Source organism: Megalops cyprinoides, chromosome 3 (assembly GCF_013368585.1).
Source record: "Megalops cyprinoides isolate fMegCyp1 chromosome 3, fMegCyp1.pri, whole genome shotgun sequence".
Taxonomy (NCBI): Eukaryota; Metazoa; Chordata; class Actinopteri; order Elopiformes; family Megalopidae; genus Megalops; species Megalops cyprinoides.
Genome location: NC_050585.1, coordinates 2725219 through 2745575, shown reverse-complemented (window position 1 = coordinate 2745575; position 20357 = coordinate 2725219). Strand labels below are relative to the sequence as shown.

Genomic DNA, 20357 nt, shown 5'->3' with positions numbered 1-20357 from the left:
CAGAATGGAATGGAAAGGGAGGAATTCACCTACAAAATCCTCTAAAAGGAGGTTTTGTTCAAGGGATTTGGTGTGTCATATCTCATTCGTTACAAAGGGATCCAAGCGTGTCCAACTGTGTTGGCACCTTGAGACTCTGGCTGTCCATGAAACGGCACACCAAATATGGGCACAGGGACTCTCTGTAAAATTTCAAATGACCCCTTTCAGCTGGAAGGAAAACACACCATGTGGAAAACAGGAAGCAGGACATGGGGATGGGGGCATTCCTGACAGGCCCCCTGTTTGTGTGGAGCTGTAAAGAACCCCCCCACCACCACCCCCCGTTTGACCCCAGTTTATCCCTCTGGCCTAAGACACTCAGACCTCTGTGTGCAGCTGGGATGAGCGCCAGGCCACAGCTCCCTCAGCACCTGAGCAAAGGGGCCAAATATGTCATCCCAGAGGCAAACAAGGTTTTCTCTCAGAGGAATCTTGCTATAAAAGCACTCTTCATCATCTCGTTAGCCTGCTTGTTTGTTCCTCAGCAGATCTGCCTTTTTCTGCTCTCCATCATTGGGTCCATAGGAAAGTGTCCCCTCTGATGTTTTGTTGGCTGTTCTTGAATGCTCTCCTTTCTCCCATCATAGGAATACTCTGCAATGCCTGCCCTGCTTCGCCTTGCAAGCCATTATTTCTCGCAGTGCCCAGGGTCCAGGGTCAATTGCAAGGTAGCCATGTGTAACGGGTGGGATCTTGCGTTGTGTTTAATATGATGTTATGTGGGTCAGCGAGCGAGCAGTTTCGAATGAGGTTCTCACTGCTCGCTACCAACCCCTTACAGCCAGCGTCGTTACCAGTTGAGCTAAAGGCAAATTGCTGTTAGCCCGTCGGCAACAACGCTACTTAACCAGGTCTCGGGGGAGTGACGTAGCCGCTGCAACCGCTCGGCTACCTGCTACCCGCTGCCTATGGCTTTACGCAGGACTCACATGAGCTAATCACTTCAGGTCTGCTACACATGTGTGCAGATCTGTTCCTGCTCAATTTTAAGGCTGCATCACATGACACCTGTGCTTTATAGTAGCCACAAAAACAGCAAAAGATTACATTGCATTTTCTTTTTTCTTGGCAATTTTTCTAAATCAAAACTTATAAATGGCTTACATTTCACATATCATCCATTCAGAAGCCTGTATATTCATTGAAGCAATTCAGATTAAGTACTCTTAATAAAGGGTACAAGAGCAGAAGCCCAAGGGGGAATAAAAGCCCAGGTTTTTCTGTCTTTGAGTGGTTGGCATGTGCTCTCCAGTACACCATAGAACAGGACTCTGAGAACGCAACTTGTTCTGTTGTGTGAGGTAGTTGCCTCTATTTCCCACTGGGTGCCACTGTGGTGCACGGTAGTAGGAATCAAGCACAAGGAAGCAGACTGCAGTCTCAGGTGCCTCCTGTCTCTCTCTGTCTACCTGCCCATGCATATATGTGTTTTCCCTAGTTCCTGCTGTCTGTTTGATGTCCCCACCCTCAGGGACGACACCTGCTGAAACGTTCAGCTCACCAGCATGCATCTGTGTGAATTACCTGTTCCCTGAATGTGCGTTTGTCCCAGGGGCACTCCCTGACGAAAGAAAGGAAGAGAAAGAAATCCACCCAGAGAGGGCGGAGCCTGGGTGATGGGCCCAGAAGTAGCTGCTAGCAATTTCACCATCAGAGCGAACTCAGAAGCTGCTCAGGTAAGAAAAACATAACAGATGAAAAACATTAAGTGATGTAGAAATTGTCCTATTTAAGTGTCATAGATCAGGGTGAAATATCTTTGTTGCTGCTGTTTTAAATATAGTTGTGTAGATTCAATGTAATTTTTTTCTAGTATTGACCTCTCCTGAGCAGACAGGTGAGAGTATTGGAGATACTGGGATCTAAGCATAGGCATTGCTGTAGTGTATATGGTTTAGACTTCTGTGTGGTTGCCAGTTATTGAAAACAAACCTAGGTAAGTAAATACCATTTACTGAACTGAGAGAGCAAACCAGAAATACGACAAGAAACTCAGTCACGATAAATAGTGCTGACAGGTGATGAAAGAATGAATGAAATGAATGAAAGTCGAGTTGTCTTGAGGGAAAAGAAACTGGTGAATCAGAGGGGTTGTAAATGTGGGAAAGCTTGCCACCTTAGCAAACCATCCCACCTCCGTTCCCAAAAAAACCTGTCTTTCAGATTTTGAGGTGGAGTTGCGTTCCAGTAAGGGCAGAGTGAATGCCTGCTGGAATGCCTGAAGCCTGAATAGTGCTGCTACAAGAACAAGGACAAAGAAAACAATAGAACTGGTTTTCAGGCAACAGCAGATTAGGTTACCTACATTTTTTTCGTTTTCTCACTCTTGGGTTTGACAAGGAGCTAGCAAATACCCTCACATACATATAAAGTGTGTTATATTTTTAACTGAAGTGACACTGCAGAGAAGTGTTATGGAATGTTATTGATTTGCTTGTTATACTTTGCTGGTGAGAGAAATACTTGTTCATTCAAAGGAACAAGGTGGCAATGTGCATTATTTTCAGATGTGGCCTGTGCACTGTTAGAAGTTAGCTAGGAGGAGAGGGAAAGAGTTTCAGACAGGAAGAGAGAGGGCAGTGACCTATGACCACTCTATGATCACAGCAGTGTAACAGTTGCACCATGAAGGACTGGGAGGCTGACTTCCTGCATTCCTCACAGGGGGGGGGACACAGTGGTGACAACCAGTGCTCTGAATACAGCCATCACTCTGCGTATTCGCCTGAGAGGGATCCCACAGCGCCCACAAATGCTGCTGTCACTAAGGTAACCCAGCTGACACTCACCGTGGAGCTGAGGGAAAGCGAGGGTGACTGGGATGAATTTTACCCCATGACTCTCTCTCCTCTCCCACTGTGGCCATATAGTGAATTTTGCTAAAAAAAGTGAACTTGGACATCCAGAGACAAGGTCACTGAATAAGCCTCAGACATTGAGGAGAACGGCACCGTGGTGATCATGTCACAGGGGTCAAACGTCAGGCACAAAGGATTAGAGGAGGGGTGTGGCTGGAGCCTGCCAGGGTCACAGGATGCCATGGATGTCCCATGGAGCAGCCCAGACTCAGGAAGTGATGGAGGAGAGATGATCTCCTCCAGGAAAGACAGCCTGCCCTCCCAAAACCTGGAGGACTCCTTCTTCCCCTTCTCCTCCTCCTCCTCCTCCTCCTCCTCCTCCTCCCAGCCAAGAGGATCCCTGATGCCCCCTATGGCTGGGAAGGAGCCCCTGGGCTCCCCCCAGGATGATGACAGCCGGCTGTTGCTGGAGAGGGACTTGATCCTGGCTGCAGAGGTGGGCCGGGCCCTGCTGGAGAGGAACGAGGAGCTGACCACTCAGCTGGAGCAGAGGGAGAGGGACATCGAGGTGAGTGCCAGCTCTGGAATTTCAGAAGGAAAGAAAAAAAGGAAAAAAGTGACCAACAAAGCCAGTGAGCAAGCACGTTTGTAGAGGCCTATCTCTTGTGAAACAGGCATGATTTTATCATAGAAGATTTCCATACCATTCCCAATAGAGGCAGCATGACTGTAATTTCCATACCTATCTCCAGAATCACCTGTTGCTGGTTGTGTCCATACTAATATTAAAAATAACAGGGCATAGTACACTAGCAGGTGATATAGTGTTAAGAGGACTTGCAGAAGAGTAAGACCTTAGTAAATGCAACATAGCGCATCCAAACAGTCATCAGAATAAATGAAGATCATGTCCAGCTTAAAACAACAGGTTTTCACAGGTCATGCACTGTAAGAAGTTGTGTCACTGTTTCATTATGTTTACGTGTACTCATTGGGCAGAGACTCTTATACACACTGTTTAATAATAAAGACAGCAGTGTGGCTCAATGGTAGGGAGCAGGGCTCATAAAGGAAAGGTTGCTAGTGCGATTCCCCACTGCAGCTGTACCCTTGGGCAAGGAACTCAACCCACAATTGCCTCAGTAAATACCCAGCCATATAAATGTAATATGTAAATGTAAATGTAAATGTAAAAAATTGTAAATGTAAAAAAAGTAAAAACTATCATCTAGTAATGTGAATTAGTGTAATGTAAAAGAATGCATGACCAGTGCCAGTAATGCATCAGAACATGCCGATATGGCCATAATGCTCCACTAATACTTATCATCACATACTTCAGAATGTACTTCTAATGTAAATTCTTACAGCCTGGTGACAATGTTTATGTCTGTCTGTAATAAGTTTATGGCCATGATTCAGGGTTGCTATGGCTGATGTCATTAAAACGGTAAAGCATGTGTGTCAGGCCCTGCAGCAGGAGAAGCACATACTGCAGCAGCGGCTGGACTTGCTAGAACTAGAGGGCAGTCAGAGAGAGGCAGAGCTGCAGGCTGACCTCACCTCGCTCAGGGAGCAGCTGGACAAACAGCGGAGCCAGGGCCGAGACCACAGGCGGGAGGAGAGCGAGCAGCTCACTCAGTTGTCCAATCACAACCACAGGCTGGTGGAGCAGCTTGCTGAGGTAACCAATCAGCAGTTTTGTTCTCAGCCTTTGTGTGTGGTTTTTTTGTAATCAAATCCATGTTTGGTCTGAGCTCACTAGAGTGCTCAGAATCAGGTGATGCTCATAACACAGCTGTTTGCCCCAACATGGGGTAAATAAACACACTCCGTGACTCTGTACAGACATTAGTAGCCTGTTTTCACTAAGATGACAGGGTCAGTATCTCTGAATAAAGTCAAGTTAACAGGCAGAGTACAAAGGAAACACAGAGGTTCATTCATGTCTTTGAGAGGAATTCATCCTTAGTGTAACACAGTAACAGTAAAAAAATGATCCCACATGCGTACGCATGCACGTCATTCTCAGCACCTTTCCTCCTCCTGTCTGTCTGCCTGCCTCTCTGCTGTTCTCTGACGTGTGGAATGTAGCTAAGCAGGTTGAGATGACCTCTGCCTCCATTGGAAAGGACATTGTACCTCATACAGAAACTTCCCTTCTGTCATTTCCTCTCTCCCTCAAACCCCACTCCTCTTTTTCTTCCCTCTCAAATGATATATGATCAAATCAAAAGCTCCTTAGTTAAATTTCTGAATAAATCATCTACTAACCTTTCAAAAGCGGATGCCCCCCCCCCCTCCACCCCCCCAAAAAAAATCGAAAACATTTGCTTTGTCTGTGAGCAACACAGCAAAACAATTTAATATACAAATGTTATCTCATGAGGAGAAAAGCTGTGGTGGAAAAGTAGTGACAAATCCACAGACAGAGATGGAGTAACCATGTGGAGTTTCTCTGTGTGGATGTGGCATTATGTAGAGTGGTTACTCTCTCTCTCTCCCAGGCTGTGGCTTTGGAGCACACCCTGCGTTCTGAGTTGCGCTCTCTGAGGGATGACATGGAAGACAGGAGCTTCAGCAACTCCATCAGTTCTGCTAGGCTGGAGAGTCTACAGGCAGAGGTGCTTTTTCACACATACACACATATACACATAAACACTAACACACATACAGGCACACACACTCACATACATACACACACATGCTTATGTCCACACTCACACACACATGTCTGTACATTCCAAGGTCTCAAGCATTCACATGCATAATTTTTGTTCCTTGAAATTTATAATTAGAAAATGTTAATTGAACTCAGAATGACCTCACATTGTTCTCAGATCTAAAGAGGTATTGTCAATCAACACTGTTGACAAATCAGTCAGTAAAAAAAATTTCATTTCTATGTGTGAAGTGGAACACATTTGTTGAAGTAGCCTCTTTCACCCTTCCCATACTACCCTGCTCTCTCACTGTAGAACAGGGTGTTACAGGAGCGATATGCCCACGCTGAGGAACGACTGAACTCTGTACAAGAGGACAACACCAGACTACGGGCAGAGAGGGAGAGGATGAGGGAAAGAGTGACAGAGCTGCAGTCCATTCTGTGCGAGAAAGAGGCAGAGGTAAGTTGGAGGGAGGCTGGCACTTGATGGCTATGAGTGGCAGAGCTGCACACCAGTCTAAGAGTCAGAGGGAGAGGTGAGTTCAGGGAGGGTGGTGCTGGGGGCGGAGTTCAGAGAATGAGGCTTGGGCTTAGGCCATGGGTGACCACAAGACGGAGCCAGAGATGAGACAGAGCTAGATACAGTAGCTGCAAAGAAGACAGAGAAGCAGAGACACCATTGGCAGAGTGAAAGGATGAATGATGCCGTGAGAGGGGACAAGGTCTAAGTGCCTGGGTCTGGGCCTCCCACAGCTTGACCAGCAGCACAGCATGGTCTTCCAGCTGCACACACTGAACCATTCCCTGAAGCAGAGGGTCCAAGCCCTAGGAGAGGAGGTCAGCCTGACTCAGACAACGTGCTTCCCACTGTCACTGCAATGTGAGATTCAGCAGTCCCAGGTACCGCACTTCAGAACCTCTGAATCTCTGTGCTCAAGGTAAAATGTGCCAAACAATGCTAAAGAGATCAAGTGTAAATGCTTGAGCAACTTTCCTTCAGAAGCTGTGAAGCAGTCTGATTTTCACACAAAATGTTATGCATATTCCAACTGTCTCCCTTTTTGCCTCCTCTCTGTGTCTCAGTCACCAGTGCACCATGGAAAAAGCTTTTATTAATCCAGTAACGTTTTCTGTTACCTCAGATGAGTCCTTGTAATAATGAGGAATATCTGATTTTTTTAGGCAAAAGAGGCCATTCTGGTTCATTCCAAAATCCTGCAAGAGAAAGAGGCTGAAATTCAGGAGCTGAAAGAAGAGGTGTGCCTTGATGGGGAACAGCAGGATGTAATTTAAATGTAATTATATTGTAATGCATCTGATTTTGAGCTGACATTCTCACTCTTCACTCTCTACAGCTGCAGATTAGAGAGGGGGAACTGCAGTCTCTACAAGTAGAGCTGCAACCATTCAGGCAATCCCCTGGGCAGCCCAGCTACAGGTGAGGGTCCCCAAACACTGGGGCCATTCTGTTTGTGTCTGATATAGAACACTACCAAGAAAAGACCTCAGAGAAGTTCAAGAAGTTCTGAAAACATTATCCTGTGTGTCTCTCTTCTTCTTTTCCCAGCTTCCTGGAGGCAGAGCTGACCAAGGTGCGTCAGGAGCGTGACTCCCTCAACCAACAGCTCCTCAATACTATCAAACACAAGGTGGCCCTATCTCAGGAGGTGGATGCTTGGCAGGTAAGTGTACATCTCTGCACAGCCTCTGCACATAGCAGTTATCACTGACGCTAATGAATTCTGTGTATTACTAAGGGACTTGTTTATCAGGCCAAGCATCCGATTCCTTCTCACGTCTTTACCTCCCTTGCTTGTTGTCTCTCCTCTCTGTCTGTAAATCCAATCCCCCCCAACCCTGCCCACCCACAGGAGGACATGCGTCTGGTGATCTGCCAGCAGGTGCAGCTGCGTGAGGAGGAGCGGGAGAGAGAGAGGAAGGCCAGACTCCAGCGAGGCTCTGCCACAAGCCGTTCATTGCGTGTTCGAGGAGAGGGAGGGAAGAACGGGAAGGGGGGGTTCTTCTCTTCCTTCTTCAGCAGTGACTGAAAGAGCCACTCTGAGGCCAAGGCCTGGATTCACACCTGCCACAAAACACTTTGGTCCCCAACTCTGAATGAACAAGTTTAGGCACAGCTTGCTGCTTTACAGGGCCGGCTCTAGCCATTTTGGTGCCCTAGGCAAGATTAGGATTTGGTGCCCCCCCCCCCCCACCCCACACATCACCACCACCACCACATTACCCTACCAGTACTGCCTCATTACCACCCACTCATTCTACAGTAAAAATATGGACAACAAACATCAGACACCACATTGGTTTCAGGACAAATATATATATTTTTATAAATTAAAATGACTTCTCAAACAAACGAATCACATATCAAAGAATGAGTAAATTGTTAAATATTACCAACTACCTTTACCTGTTAGTAACATCCAAGACACTGGCACTTGGTTCTGAAATCTGTTTTTGTGAATATAGCGTTAGCCATTATCACTGATATTGGTCAGCGAAATTTCAGTACAGTGCCTTACTTTGTAGGAAGGAGCAGTTATCCAGATAGCTAGCTCCTGGCTTGCCATTCAGATTCATATCCTTCAATCTGTATCTGAGGCTAGCAGCTATTGTAGCATCATTATCTAGAATTGGCTTTATTGCTACTTAGCTAGCTAGGTACTACAAATGAAACATCTACACACAAAACGACATTTTAATGTTAACAGAAGACGACATACCTCTTTATTGGGCTTTCTTGTCCTCCTCTTTTCTCCGTTTTATTCTTTGCGCACCTGAAGGCTTGGACCTTTTCATTATGAAATAAAATGTGAAAATAGATATCTGCCTCTTGACATCTGTCCATCAGTCAGTCAGTCACTCTAGCAATCTCTGGCACTTCTTATGTACCGGGCTTGGGCTGTCTGTGATGCGCATTAAACGGTAACCCATCCCCCACTTTCAGTGCGCACAGTACAAATGCAGGCCAGGGCAGATGAAAAATTGTGAGGAACAGGGGTGCAAAGTGTATTTCTTTCTTTCTTTCTTTATTTGTTCATTTGTTATGCAAGAATAGAAGAGGCGCAGGTCCGATGTAGTTTTGTAGGTCGGTATGGTTTTATTGGCGTTGCAACGAGAAAGTTTTACAATGATTGGCAAAGCGTCACAGAAAAACAGTCCGCGGAGTAATTGAACCCCGGTTGATACATTGAGGCACTTTATATACCTTCTCTGACTCTGACAATCACCTCTGTTACCTGCTTCCTGCTGGTCCGCAGGGGGTCTGACGCTCAGCCCTCAACCAGAGGCCTAGCCAGGTAACAATCTATGGCAGCCTTTGTGTGTGTGTGTGTGTGTGTCTGTGTCTGTCTGTCTGTGTGAGTGTGTTGGCACCTAGGATGTCGGCACCTCTGTGTTTGTGGGATAGTGGAGGAGACCCTGTATGGGGTCTCTCAAACCTTACAGTTACCTCAAGGCAGAAAATGAGGAAGGGCGCCCACCGGCAAATTTTTTTTTCCTTTGAGGGCGACCAGCGCCCACCAGAAGGTGGCGGTCTAGGAAACTGCCTATATGGCCTATGCCTTTAGCCGGCCCTGCTACTTTAACTCTGTTACCAACACATTCTGAATTTTGCAGTCACTGAATTTCAGGGGAAAAACTGTAAGCTGTAACTGCAAGTAATTAAAAGTGTAATTTGCTTAAATTTGTTTTTCAAGTGAAGTATAAGTCACAGTGCAATATGGTTGAACTGAAGTTTTTCTCTTCATGCTCAGGGGATGGAATTTTTTTGGCTCCCCTCATAATATTTTGTACAATGTCATAAATGTGTATGTGTGCCATGGCTTGTAAATATTAAAATAAGTTAAATGTTTATGGCAGTAATATATATCCATTATTTTGTACTTACAAAGCTGGTTGTGTGTCAAAGCTGGTAGCCAAATGAATACATTATTTTGTTTGTGTGTAGTGTTTTGTTTGACTTAGATGGAATGTCAACACATACTATAAATATATAAATACTGTACATGAACAGTAACTAAAAAGGATTTAATCAACAATACAGATTAAAAAAAATTTAATATAATGTTCAGTCTGTACAGAGTAATGCCTCCTGCTTCCTCAGTATATCAAGCTACAACAATTCAAAGTAGGTCTTTAAAAAAATGTCTTGAGGCATGACAAAGAAACCAACCTTAAGAGGAAGCAAAACATTTTGTAAGAGTGGTTCATCAAACCACAGTCCTTTGTAAATGCCTTTACTCTTCTAATGAACTGATTCATAATGCCTTTGTTTGGGACTTTCTGGTGGCAGCAGCACCGTTTTTAGTAGTGATCAGGAAACAGAACTTGTGAGGTTTGAATCCTGCATGGTACATTGTTCTTGAAGGCATGAATTGATCCAGATGTACAAAATGTAACTCACACCAGCAAAGCAAATAAATAATGTTGAAGTCAATGATCGGTATGTGAGTAATGCAGTTGGACCCGCCACTGCAGCTAACATGTTTACCCGTGTCAATAACATAAAACGAGACTACAAATCCAGGACTTTACCACCTTAAATGAAAATGGGGCACACCAGCTTTGGGGTGGAGACAGTGTTTTTGGTTCTTATCTCCATCTAAATCCTTTTAAAACAACGGAGAGGGATGTTCTCTAACCACGATCCCAGACAGCTCCCCCATGCAGAGTTTCACATATGAGCTGATGTATATAAGTCATCACCTCTTTAAATACAGCACAGATTGTTCAAATATGGGTGAGGCAGGACTGAGCGTCATCCTGGGGGCAGAGTGGAAGGGATCCTGGGAGCTAGGTTCCGGACGGGGCTCATACCCATTGATGTAGGTGGAGCCGGACCTCTGGGCGTACGGATCCTCAAAGTTTTCCAGGGCACCAGGCAGATATCCCAAGGAGTCTCTGAAGGAGCAACCCAGGAGCTCTGCCCCCTCATCCACATCGGCCCCTCCCTCTCCATCACTATCAATTTCTCCCGTCTCGCGGCTTGCCTCTTCTCCAGAGTCTATGCAAAGGCTGAGGCTAGTCATGGGTACATCCAGGCTGGGGGCCTGTTCCAGCTGCCAGCGTCCGTTCCCCCACTGTTCCCTCAGCAATGCCTCTGCATTACAGCCTGTGCCCTCTGAGCTGCAGCTCTTGTACCCCTGCTTGTCCCCGTCCTCATCCCAGTCCTCGACTCCATCCCCGTCATTGTCCAATGCTTCCAAATAAGGACAGGGCAGTGGAAGAGGCCAATTGCCCGGGCTTTCCTGTTCCGCAGGCCCTGGCAGAACATTGCTGTGACCCTTGCTTTCCTCATCACTGATGTGGCAACTCCTGAGCTCGTACTCACAGGGGACAAAGGGTTGCTTCGCTGGCAGTGTTGGGCAGCTCTCCAGGGAAGCCGAGGTGTGCCACAGGTAAACAGTCAAGATGGGGACTTCGGACAAAATAGTAGCCACGGCCCCGCTCGCCCCTCTAACCATTTCCTGCTCAGGAGAGACGCAGCAAAATCACTGGTACTGAAACAATACTACTGACGATCATGGAAATGATCAGCCTGGCTACAAAGCATGAGATGGTGGAAATGCAAAAAAAAGTTTATAACACATTTGGTGAAATAATACCTTTAACTTCATATGTGATACACATAAAAACACAGGATCACAGGAAACATTGATCACAGGATATTAGAAAGAAACACTTGGGTAGCTACAACTCTTATTTTAGGCAAGGAGCTGGGTACAGTGAGACACATACCAGTGACTTGGGCATGTGCAGCTCAGATGACCTGGGCTTCAGGTAGTAGTGTAAGGCTGTCAGAATCAGTGTCACTATGACAGCCAGCAGCAGGAGGGCTCCCATAACTGCATGCCAGACAATTGCTGTGGAAGTAGGAAGGTCAAACATCAAACACACCTCCTTTGTGCACAAAGCCCCTACTCTCAATGTTAGTGTAATTCCTCAAAGTACTGTGGCAACTTGTCAAGGCTGCAGCTTGCACTAGCAGACTGTTTGCGTCAATATAATAGTTGGCAGTTCATTTGTTACTGGTGTAGTCAGAGGAATTTGCCTGCATGCCATTTGATTAGCTACTATGTCATTACCCATTATAAGATGACATCAACAGGAAAATGTAATGCTCCGGTAAACAGAGGTACTCATGGGAGTGGAGATTCAAGCTGAAATTCAAATTTGTCATGATTTAGGGCATCATGCATGCTGAAAATCAGATTCGCCTTTTAGAGTGTGTATTGGCTGAAATGGACTCTGTGGCCCTAAAGCACAATCAGACACTCCAATGTTTACCTATGGACCTGAACAAAACCTGGTTCATTAAAGAACTACTCTGCATGACTGCACTGACTGCATGACTGCACTCCAACATTTCCAGTCTGCCCCACTGTTTATTCTATAACTAGCGGTAACACTCGCTTAAAAGGAGGGCAAATACATTTAGAGGCTGTGCACATTCAGATACGATGGCACGATATGAACAGTGCTTCACAGATGTGAGGCAGGGTGGACTTTGTGAACCTGAGGCCTTGTTGGGCAAGGAGATGCAGTCTCTTGAGTAAAGGTGCTGTTTCCGCTGCTGCTGGGCAAGGACAGCCGAGGCCTTCACGCAGTAATTCTGACCCGGGGTCAGGTTCATGCACACTCGGGAGGACTCTCCAATCTCTCCTTTTATGCACTTTCCCTGTGCAATGAGACATGTTAGGTCATTTTCTTATGCAGTCAAATCCCCACCCTTGAGGCAACCTCTCGGAATTCCCCCCATTTTATATTTCACAGGTTAAGCCAGGGGCTGCCTCCACAAAATACAGGATATATACTGTATATCTGGAACAGATGTCCAAAAATAGGCTATAAATTGGAGAACTGCAGGTGTACACTAGTATGACTAGTTTGCAGTAAATACACAGAATTACACAAAAATGTCAATCCTGGATGCACTTCCATAAATTTACACATATTACTTTTTCACAGCTGTCAGGGCAGAGGCAGAATGTACCGAATCAGATCATTCCTTACTCCAAACATTCATTCACCGTGCATCAAGCCTTGATTAGGACAATTGCTTTTTCACCCTCCTACCACAGGTCAATGCCAAATGTAATGAATTTTGCCATGTTGTAGGTACAGCACCATGACACAGACTAGTCGGCTGTAATGATTACCGAAACATTTAACCAGTCGGTCTCCTCAAACACTTGGATGAAGTACTTCAGCTGAGGGCGCACGGTGAGCACGCTCTGGGGCATGTCGACATGGATGGAGATGTTCCGCTCACGATAGGAGAGGTGCATGATGGGGGCACTCAATAGAGCTGTGAGAACATACAGAGAGGGAATGTCTCAAAAGACATCACTTAAAGGGCTCCTAGACTTTCTAAAGAACTAATGAAACCCTGGGAAATCATTTCTTCAGACTTGCAGTATCTGTACAGAAGCTTTTTAAAAAAGCTGTCTCTGCTGCTTTTCCTCAATGTTTCTGAACAAAAGGTTTCCCCAAGTTCAAGGTCTCACTGTACAGTATACATATAACATTATATATTGTACTCATACAACATGTCATGTACTATATGGTTCATGGTAATATAAGGTATACTAATTATATAATATACTATACTGGTAAAGAAAATAATAGTATGGCAAAATGAAAATGTAGGTGTAAATCATGGGCAGGCTTTAAAATATACTGAGAGTAGTGTGGTATGAATGTTGTATGTTATGTAATGACTCCTACTATCAGTTGTGACTCTGGTGATTGTAGGTTGCTCTGGATAAGAGGGTCTGCTAAATGACTAAATGTAAATGAAACTTACTGTCTCCATATGGCTGGATTGTGTCATGGTTAGTCCAGGTGGAGCTCTCCCCTCTGTACATGGCTTTGACCCTGACGTAGTAGCTCTTCAGCAGGTCATCCACAGTCAGGCTAAAGATGAGAGGGCACCTGGTGGCTGTTATGTCAGTGCAGCTCTTTGTCCATGCCTCTCTTCAATAGCAAAGCAGACAGGGAATTTTTAAAATTTTCATTTCAATCCTTTCACAGAGCTGAACTTCAAATCAGTGGTGGAGGTTTTAATGCAAACAAAACAGCGTAACTTGGTTCAGCATAAATGATGCTGTGTCTTTTTCCCCAAATATGTAATTAAGAGGCTACCACTTGCATACACACCCCCATGTCTGAAGTGATAGTCCGTTCTGTCAGAAAGGCCATGCAAGGCGTGTATGCCGTATGCCTCAAAAACAGCATTCTGACAGAGATGAGATTTACTTTGAGCCACTGGAGCTATGCCATGCAGAGGTGTTTAGCCAAAGCATCCTGACCTCTGACTCCAGCACACAGATCACAGAGTCAGAGCTGGAAAAATACCTCGAGTCTTGAAGGTTTGTTTCTGAGGTACCCTAAAATAAGGTTCTGAAACTGAATTGATTCAGTTAATATCTAGCTTTTTGAACAAGTAATACATAAAAATGACAACTTCTAAGTCATTGATCATTGTAAAATCGAATAATAAAAAAAACTAATTTAATAATTTATAATGCATATAATAATGTATATATTTGTGAAATAACAATAATAGTGTATGTATTAGGATGTATAACTCACACTTAAATCAGTTTCTAGGCAGTATATTTAAAGCATTCAGACTAACCCAATTGGCTGCAGCTCCACAGTATATGTAGTGTGTGATGGATTTCCTGGGTCAGGATCCCACTTTGCCTCGCCCTTAAAGTCTAGCACATCCACAGTCAGATTCTGTGGGGGCAACAGCTGGCCTGTGAGAGACAAAGACATACATATGACACTACGCAAAAAAAAAAAAAAAAAAAGCTACTGCAACCAGCAGCAGCGGTAAGCAGCCCGCACCACTCCATGGGGAGAGCCCTCGCAAAAAACAAACAGAATTAAACAATGCAAGTAAAATGTTGGTTTCCTCCTTCATTTTTTCTCAAGATGAACAGATAATAATACAGAAAAAATTTTGCAATTTTGCACTGTATAGATGTAATTATTTGAACTTCCTTCAGAGTGAGTGGCTTTTTAAACAGTGATGAATAGCAAAGCATGCAGATTAAGGGATAGCAAAGATATAACGTACCATCAATATATTTCTAATAGATATCAATGAATTGTATTACAAATATACAGGCAATTCTTACATGTGTGCACATATATATTTTCAATTTCCTGTTTTGTTACACATTTAAAAGTGGCAAACTCCAATTTATTTGTTATGTTGGAAGTTTCTGATTTCACAGATCTTAACAGGCTTGAGTGGAAAAGTGAACACTTCACCTTTGTATTATTAATAAGCCTGGGCAAGGAGTACCACACTCAGTGTGTCTCTCTATTTCAAGGTACCAGAAAGGGTACCCTACAATATTGGAAGGATAAGGAGTATAAAGCATCAAAAGAAACTTATTGCATATGCTTGCAGCAAGTCACAAATGTATTATGGGCAAAAATTCAAGCCTCTGCAGTTTCAATGGAGTTTTATTTAACGGACATGGAATCTTTAACTCCATTAGGCTGGCTGACTTTTGTCAATGCACGCAGCCTCCCCTGGATGCATTATAAACTGTGCACCTGAGACACATTTTTTGCATCAGGTTTCACATGCTGTTCTTTGGGTGTCTGTCTCATTCCGCCCCTACAAGCTGGGTGAGCATGTGTTAGTTTGCTGACTGCTGAGCCTCAGCTGCCACACAACATCCAAGCTCAATGGATATTTGCTATAACATCCTCATCTCACAAGAAAGCTATTGTCATAAAAGCAGCCTACAGACATGTGAATGTTGTCACATCAGGATGAGCCCACAGGAAGGGCAACAACTGAGTTCCAAGGACTTCATTAATGCAGTGCCATGCAATCAGACTGCCATCCACAATTGCAGGTGGAATTCTATAGTATTCTAGGCACACCTTCCCAGGACATACTTGGAGGTCTCTAGTGAATGTCTTCTGTACACAAAAGTTAGCAAATCACAGACATCTATCAGGGCAATCTACACAAAAGCTCAGTTCACTGTTATAGGGAACCTAGCACCATTGTTACTGAATCCAGCTGAGGTGTTGCTAATTAAACATTCTCTCATTCTGTTGTATTGGTGAACACTGATGAACATTGGGCCCTGTGCCCGGTCAACAATGACTGACTTGTGGCCTCCACACAGTAAGACTGCAAAAACGTGGGTTACTGCAATCTGGTATTTCTGATTCAGTGGGATGGACAGTTTAAAAAAAATCACAAATATGGAACAAATTGGGGTTAATATCTCCAGGTGGAGATGGTAAAAACATTTTATCAGTATCCAGAATTTATGTACTTCACATTTTTTAAACCATACATACATAAAGAGTTTTGATGTTCATATTCATCGTGACAAAGTATGACATATATCACAGTACACAGTATCAATTACTCGTTGGCATGCATGGAATTGTATGTGTATAAAGGAATATGTTTAGAAATTACCTAATTCATTCTACTAAATATGGATGAAATAATGTAACTAAATAATAAATAAATGTAACAAGCAATATCTGCCACATTTTACAAAAAAAAAACCATAAAATATGTTCATTGGGTTTTTTTCATTAGGACTGTAATTATATCTGCCATCGAAACTTTTATGCCCAAACTGTCATATCCATTGCCTAAGTATGATGAATAGTGATATTTATGTTCTCCAGATGCATTTATTCATTAAGAAATTTTAACTTTTTGTCCACAAAACACTTTAAGTTAATGAACTAGTTAACTGCAATGTTCTGTGACCCTTTCAAAACCTCATGTTCCAAGTGGGAGTGCTTACCTGCGGACATCAGTGCCAAGCAGAGCAGGTAGATGAGGCCAGTGGCAGAGATAGCAGTCATTGTGTCTTGGCGCCCAGTTGGCCGCTGTCCATCCAACTTCAGCCCAGCCAAGGGTGTGTCGTAATGGACAGTCCACCCATGATGGTTCAAACAAGCATCAGTGGGAATAAGTGCAGATACAGGAGCGGGGCTGTCATGAGGAAGTGAGAGAGGGATACTGTGATTTCAAGGATCAAAACATTCCACAAATGTTGTCATTATATACTTACTCAGATTTTAACTGTATAACATGTCATTGGGTAACAAGCTGTCAATTTTTGGTGTTTTCCTGTTTTGATTCCACTGGTTGACAACTCAACCAGATGTTGGCTAAACATTCAATAATTTGTTTCTTTTTGAATGAAACACAGCAAGGGTTCTTTCAACAGTATCATAGCGGTGTGGCTAGCGCATATAAGGAAGCCTGGACTTCCTCATACAAATCCCATCACTAAACAGCCACACATCACACAAATGATTGCAATATTTTTGTACTTCAGCTCTTGATTTATGACAAGCTAAGGAAAGGATGGTCCATTGTCTGACAGTCAGAAACTTTGCTGGACTGCTTTAAGGTATGCCAGTCTGTACTGATCAAGATGCATCAGATCAAAAATTATGTGATGTCACGTCATTGTTGAGAAGACTACTGTTGCTTCCTAATAAAGGAGAGATCTTAAAGTTTTTCTAAATTTGCACCAGTACATGTTCATATTTATTCAAACATCACAACCACTTAACTAGAGTCACAAACAGAAGTCCCTCTCAGAAATGTGTGCCCTGATGCTCAAACTTTTTTGACATTTAAAATGAATGCAGTCACAGAACTGACACTTGGTTCTGATTCTGTCCAGAATAGGCAAGCCCTCCAGCACTCTTTTCCATAGCAATATTCAGCAGGCAGAAGAGAACAAAGACTATTTAATGCTACAAGGAGGAAAGAGACAAGGTGTTTGTCAGATGAAAAAATGACAAACTCACTTGGCTTTGTTGCCTGGTGCTTCACTCACTAGGGCTGAGGTGTTGCCGTGGGAGCCGTGTTTCCTGTAAGTCAGATCCATAGGACTGCACTCTCAGCGGTAATAGATCAAGCTGTTGCATCTGGGAGAGGGAGGAGCCGAAACGTCATGGCTGTGTTCGTGTATTACTGATACCACACTCGCAGACAACCCTCCCTTGTGCTGGCATGACACCAAACATTCATATTCCTGCATTCAACCTCCCGAGAAGTGCTCCCCAGCTGGCACTCCCACTCAACACTAGGGCCTGGGCCACAGGTCTCGGTCGGCCAGACGTGGCTGGACGTGTTCACACTTGTTTTCTCGTGATGAAAAGGCACTTCCACAAAACTTTCATTCACACAACCCCAACACCAGGGATGCTGCAGAGAGATTAGAAGTTGGCAGCTTGTTCCCCTGGCACTTTCTTCAAACTCAGTTTCTCCCCCTATGTGAACTGTGAGCTTGGCATTTTCAGCCAGGCGAACATCAGCGTGTATGTGACTCACTCTCACGCTACACACCATGAGCCCATGCTGACAAACAGCTAAGTCTCGTTTCACTCTGCATTCTTGTGTTGTATAAATATGTTCCGTGCTAACTTGGCCAGAACACGGAAACAGGAAACTCCTGTCTGTCAGGTTCCACTGTCGCCAAAAGCAACCAATCGTAGCAGACCAGTTCTCACGTGAGTCTGCATCAGGTTTATCTCCAAGTTGAACTTTGACTCTGTCTTTGAAGTTGTGTTTGCTTCCCTCTGCACAACCCTGGAAGCTCCCTTGTCTCTTTTGAATCTGATCATATTTTGGTGGGCATATTAACCTTTGAACAATAAGACATATCATTGACATTGAAATATCTTTCAATGACATTTGAAGCATAAAAGTAAGATTTTCAGGGATTATTTCTACTGCAGACATTGGGCTACTTTGAAGATGACAGTGCCATGGAAAGACTTTGAGACACTTCTGAGATATGACTGACATAGTTTGATTGTTTGCAGACACACACTTGTAGATGTTTACATTTACATTTACATTTATTTATTTAGCAGACGCTTTTATCCAAAGCGACTTACAAAAGTGCATACAGTAAGTATAGCGACAGTACGGGGACAGGATGTGCACAGTTCCACAATGAGACAGTTCTCAGCTGAGAGAAAGGTCTGTTTGAGGACACAGTACTATCAGATGTTCTTGGTAGCAAGTGCTGGTCATCTGTGACTTTGAGCTTAATGTAGAGCCCAATGAGCGAGCATAATTTGTAAGCTCGGTCACATTGAGCACACTGACATTGATAGACCTGACAGTAAATGACTGTATACTGTTGAGTTAAAAAGAAAGTTCAAGATGTTGGTCTGATAGAAAAAGAGTAGAACTTAGTTTCTATTTTAGATGTGGTCAATTTTAGTTTTTTGAAGGCAGTGGAATATTTTACCCTTTTCAATAACTTTTCTTAGATGTTACAGAAAAAAAATGTAATCGACTTGCCAAGTCCAAGGAAATCCCATGTCTGATTAATATCATGCAGATAATCAACAGAAAACAAAGGAGCCCACAATGACAGGATCAAAAAAATAATAACTTCAACTGCATTAGTTTAAAATATTAACATGTCCATCAGTAAATAATGACAAAGAAACCTTGAGAGTGACAACACTTAAAGATTCAAGTTTACAAATGCTGGATGCTGCCCTGGAAATCCAGCCACAAGAGCTGATGATAAATGGAGAAAGTATTCTGAGTATCAACAAAACACATTACAAATACACTTTGTAGTATACTACAGTTACAACAAACAGTTAACAAAATTACAAAATTAACAATACTGTAGCGAATGACAGCCGCTGATGACCAGGGGGGATTGTGGGAAATTGGTTTAGCGGGTGTTACAAAATATGTTCTGTGTTAAGAGTGTTCATTTATTGTTGATAAGTTCTAAGTTTTGGTTTTTATGTCTTAGAGAATGAATGGCAGCGTGAGTGAGTTAGTTAAGTTATTTAACCATGATTGTGAGAGTGCTGAGTGTGAGTGGGGTCAGTCGCGTTACGGAGAGAGTTGCATTTTCATTCACATGTTCTTGTATATAGTAGGGCAATAAAGTAGTCTAAAAGAGCTTTCCATCGCAATTATTGAAGCCTATCCTGTTATAATATAATTACAAAATTACATTTTCAGCTTTTGCAATAGTGAGCTAGCTTGCAAAGTGAAACTAACAAACATTAGCTTGTTAGTCTGCAGGGTGAACGTTGATAGTTTCTAATAGACAAATGTTAGCAGGTAGCATGCAACACGTTGGTTTCTAAAGGACACACGTTAGATTTTTAGCCAGCTAGCTACTTGATCCTGCTGTCTAATAACATTGGCACTGGAAACCAATGTGATAGGTGGTTGTTCTAATGTTAAATATTATAATAATTGTTATTGGTGGTGGATTACCTTGCAGGTGAGACTGTATGCTACAACAATAAGACCGTCGGGGAGACCGTAGATTCATTTCAGAGGTTCACGCCAACACACGGAAAATACACGACAGCCATTTCAAGACTCCCTAATAAACGCTACCCAGCTAGCACACATCAAAATGGCAACATAATTTATTCGTACTTTTTGATGGGTTTCCGACTTACATGCTGGTGTCATAATGGCTATGTCACTTGACATTAATTTCATTACTCGATCTTACCAATTCATGACGTTGTGGTTACATTTCCCAATGGTAACTTAACGACACCCCGTTGGTTACCATCTTACCACCCAGCAACTATAGCCCTATTCAACTCTGCAGAAATCGTGAACCTCGAAGCACTTTTCTAACCTCTCCTTTAGATATATATATATATTTTAATGGAGATTAACATTTATAACATTATCAATGTTTGAAAAAGGTGCTGTATTAATTTATATATGGATAAATTATAGCCTATTAATGAATAATAGCCTGCATTATTTTAAGAAGTACAATTTACCACTTTGTTATTATATGGCAATTTTC

General features: G+C 43.3%; 2 protein-coding genes across 5 annotated transcripts; one reads left to right on the top strand and one right to left on the bottom strand.

Moving 5' to 3' along the window:
• The first annotated feature begins 1662 nt into the window (after positions 1-1662).
• On the top strand, positions 1663-7982 carry bicdl2 (BICD family like cargo adaptor 2). 4 transcript variants are annotated; one of them, XM_036524683.1, is made up of 11 exons: positions 1669-1718; positions 2707-2811; positions 3229-3408; positions 4309-4524; positions 5348-5464; positions 5819-5965; positions 6259-6405; positions 6688-6762; positions 6861-6943; positions 7073-7187; positions 7377-7982. In XM_036524683.1, the coding sequence occupies exons 3-11, from the start codon at positions 3244-3246 to the stop codon at positions 7551-7553; spliced, it is 1242 nt and encodes a 413-aa protein (XP_036380576.1). In that variant the 5' UTR covers positions 1669-1718; positions 2707-2811; positions 3229-3243; the 3' UTR covers positions 7554-7982. The 4 variants fall into 4 exon arrangements, with proteins under 4 accessions (XP_036380573.1, XP_036380575.1, XP_036380576.1 ...); XM_036524681.1 differs by adding an exon at positions 2206-2338 and having other exon boundaries at positions 1680-1718; positions 2707-3408; XM_036524680.1 differs by having other exon boundaries at positions 1663-1718; positions 2707-3408.
• crfb12 (cytokine receptor family member B12) lies at positions 7974-20009 on the bottom strand. Its single transcript, XM_036524679.1, has 9 exons — positions 19802-20009; positions 17347-17466; positions 16326-16516; positions 14162-14285; positions 13328-13497; positions 12681-12829; positions 12037-12199; positions 11260-11384; positions 7974-10988 (listed from the first exon to the last, which is right to left on the bottom strand). Exons 2-9 carry the CDS (start codon positions 17424-17426, stop codon positions 10224-10226), a joined length of 1767 nt encoding a protein of 588 aa, XP_036380572.1. The 5' UTR covers positions 17427-17466; positions 19802-20009; the 3' UTR covers positions 7974-10223.
• Between the last annotated feature and the right edge of the window lie 348 nt (positions 20010-20357).

Excerpts from the sequence above, each read along its gene's own strand:
- crfb12 (XM_036524679.1), bottom strand. The coding sequence starts at position 17,426 with ATGGATCTGACTTACAGGAAACACGGCTCCCACGGCAACACCTCAGCC. Across the intron at positions 16,517-17,346 it reads GCACCAGGCAACAAAGCCAA|CCCCGCTCCTGTATCTGCAC; the intron begins GTGAGTTTGTCA and ends TCCTCATGACAG. Across the intron at positions 12,830-13,327 it reads AATCCAGCCATATGGAGACA|CTCTATTGAGTGCCCCCATC; the intron begins GTAAGTTTCATT and ends ATGTTCTCACAG.
- bicdl2 (XM_036524680.1), top strand. The coding sequence starts at position 3,004 with ATGTCACAGGGGTCAAACGTCAGGCACAAAGGATTAGAGGAGGGGTGT. Across the intron at positions 6,406-6,687 it reads GTGAGATTCAGCAGTCCCAG|GCAAAAGAGGCCATTCTGGT; the intron begins GTACCGCACTTC and ends TGATTTTTTTAG. Across the intron at positions 6,763-6,860 it reads TTCAGGAGCTGAAAGAAGAG|CTGCAGATTAGAGAGGGGGA; the intron begins GTGTGCCTTGAT and ends CACTCTCTACAG.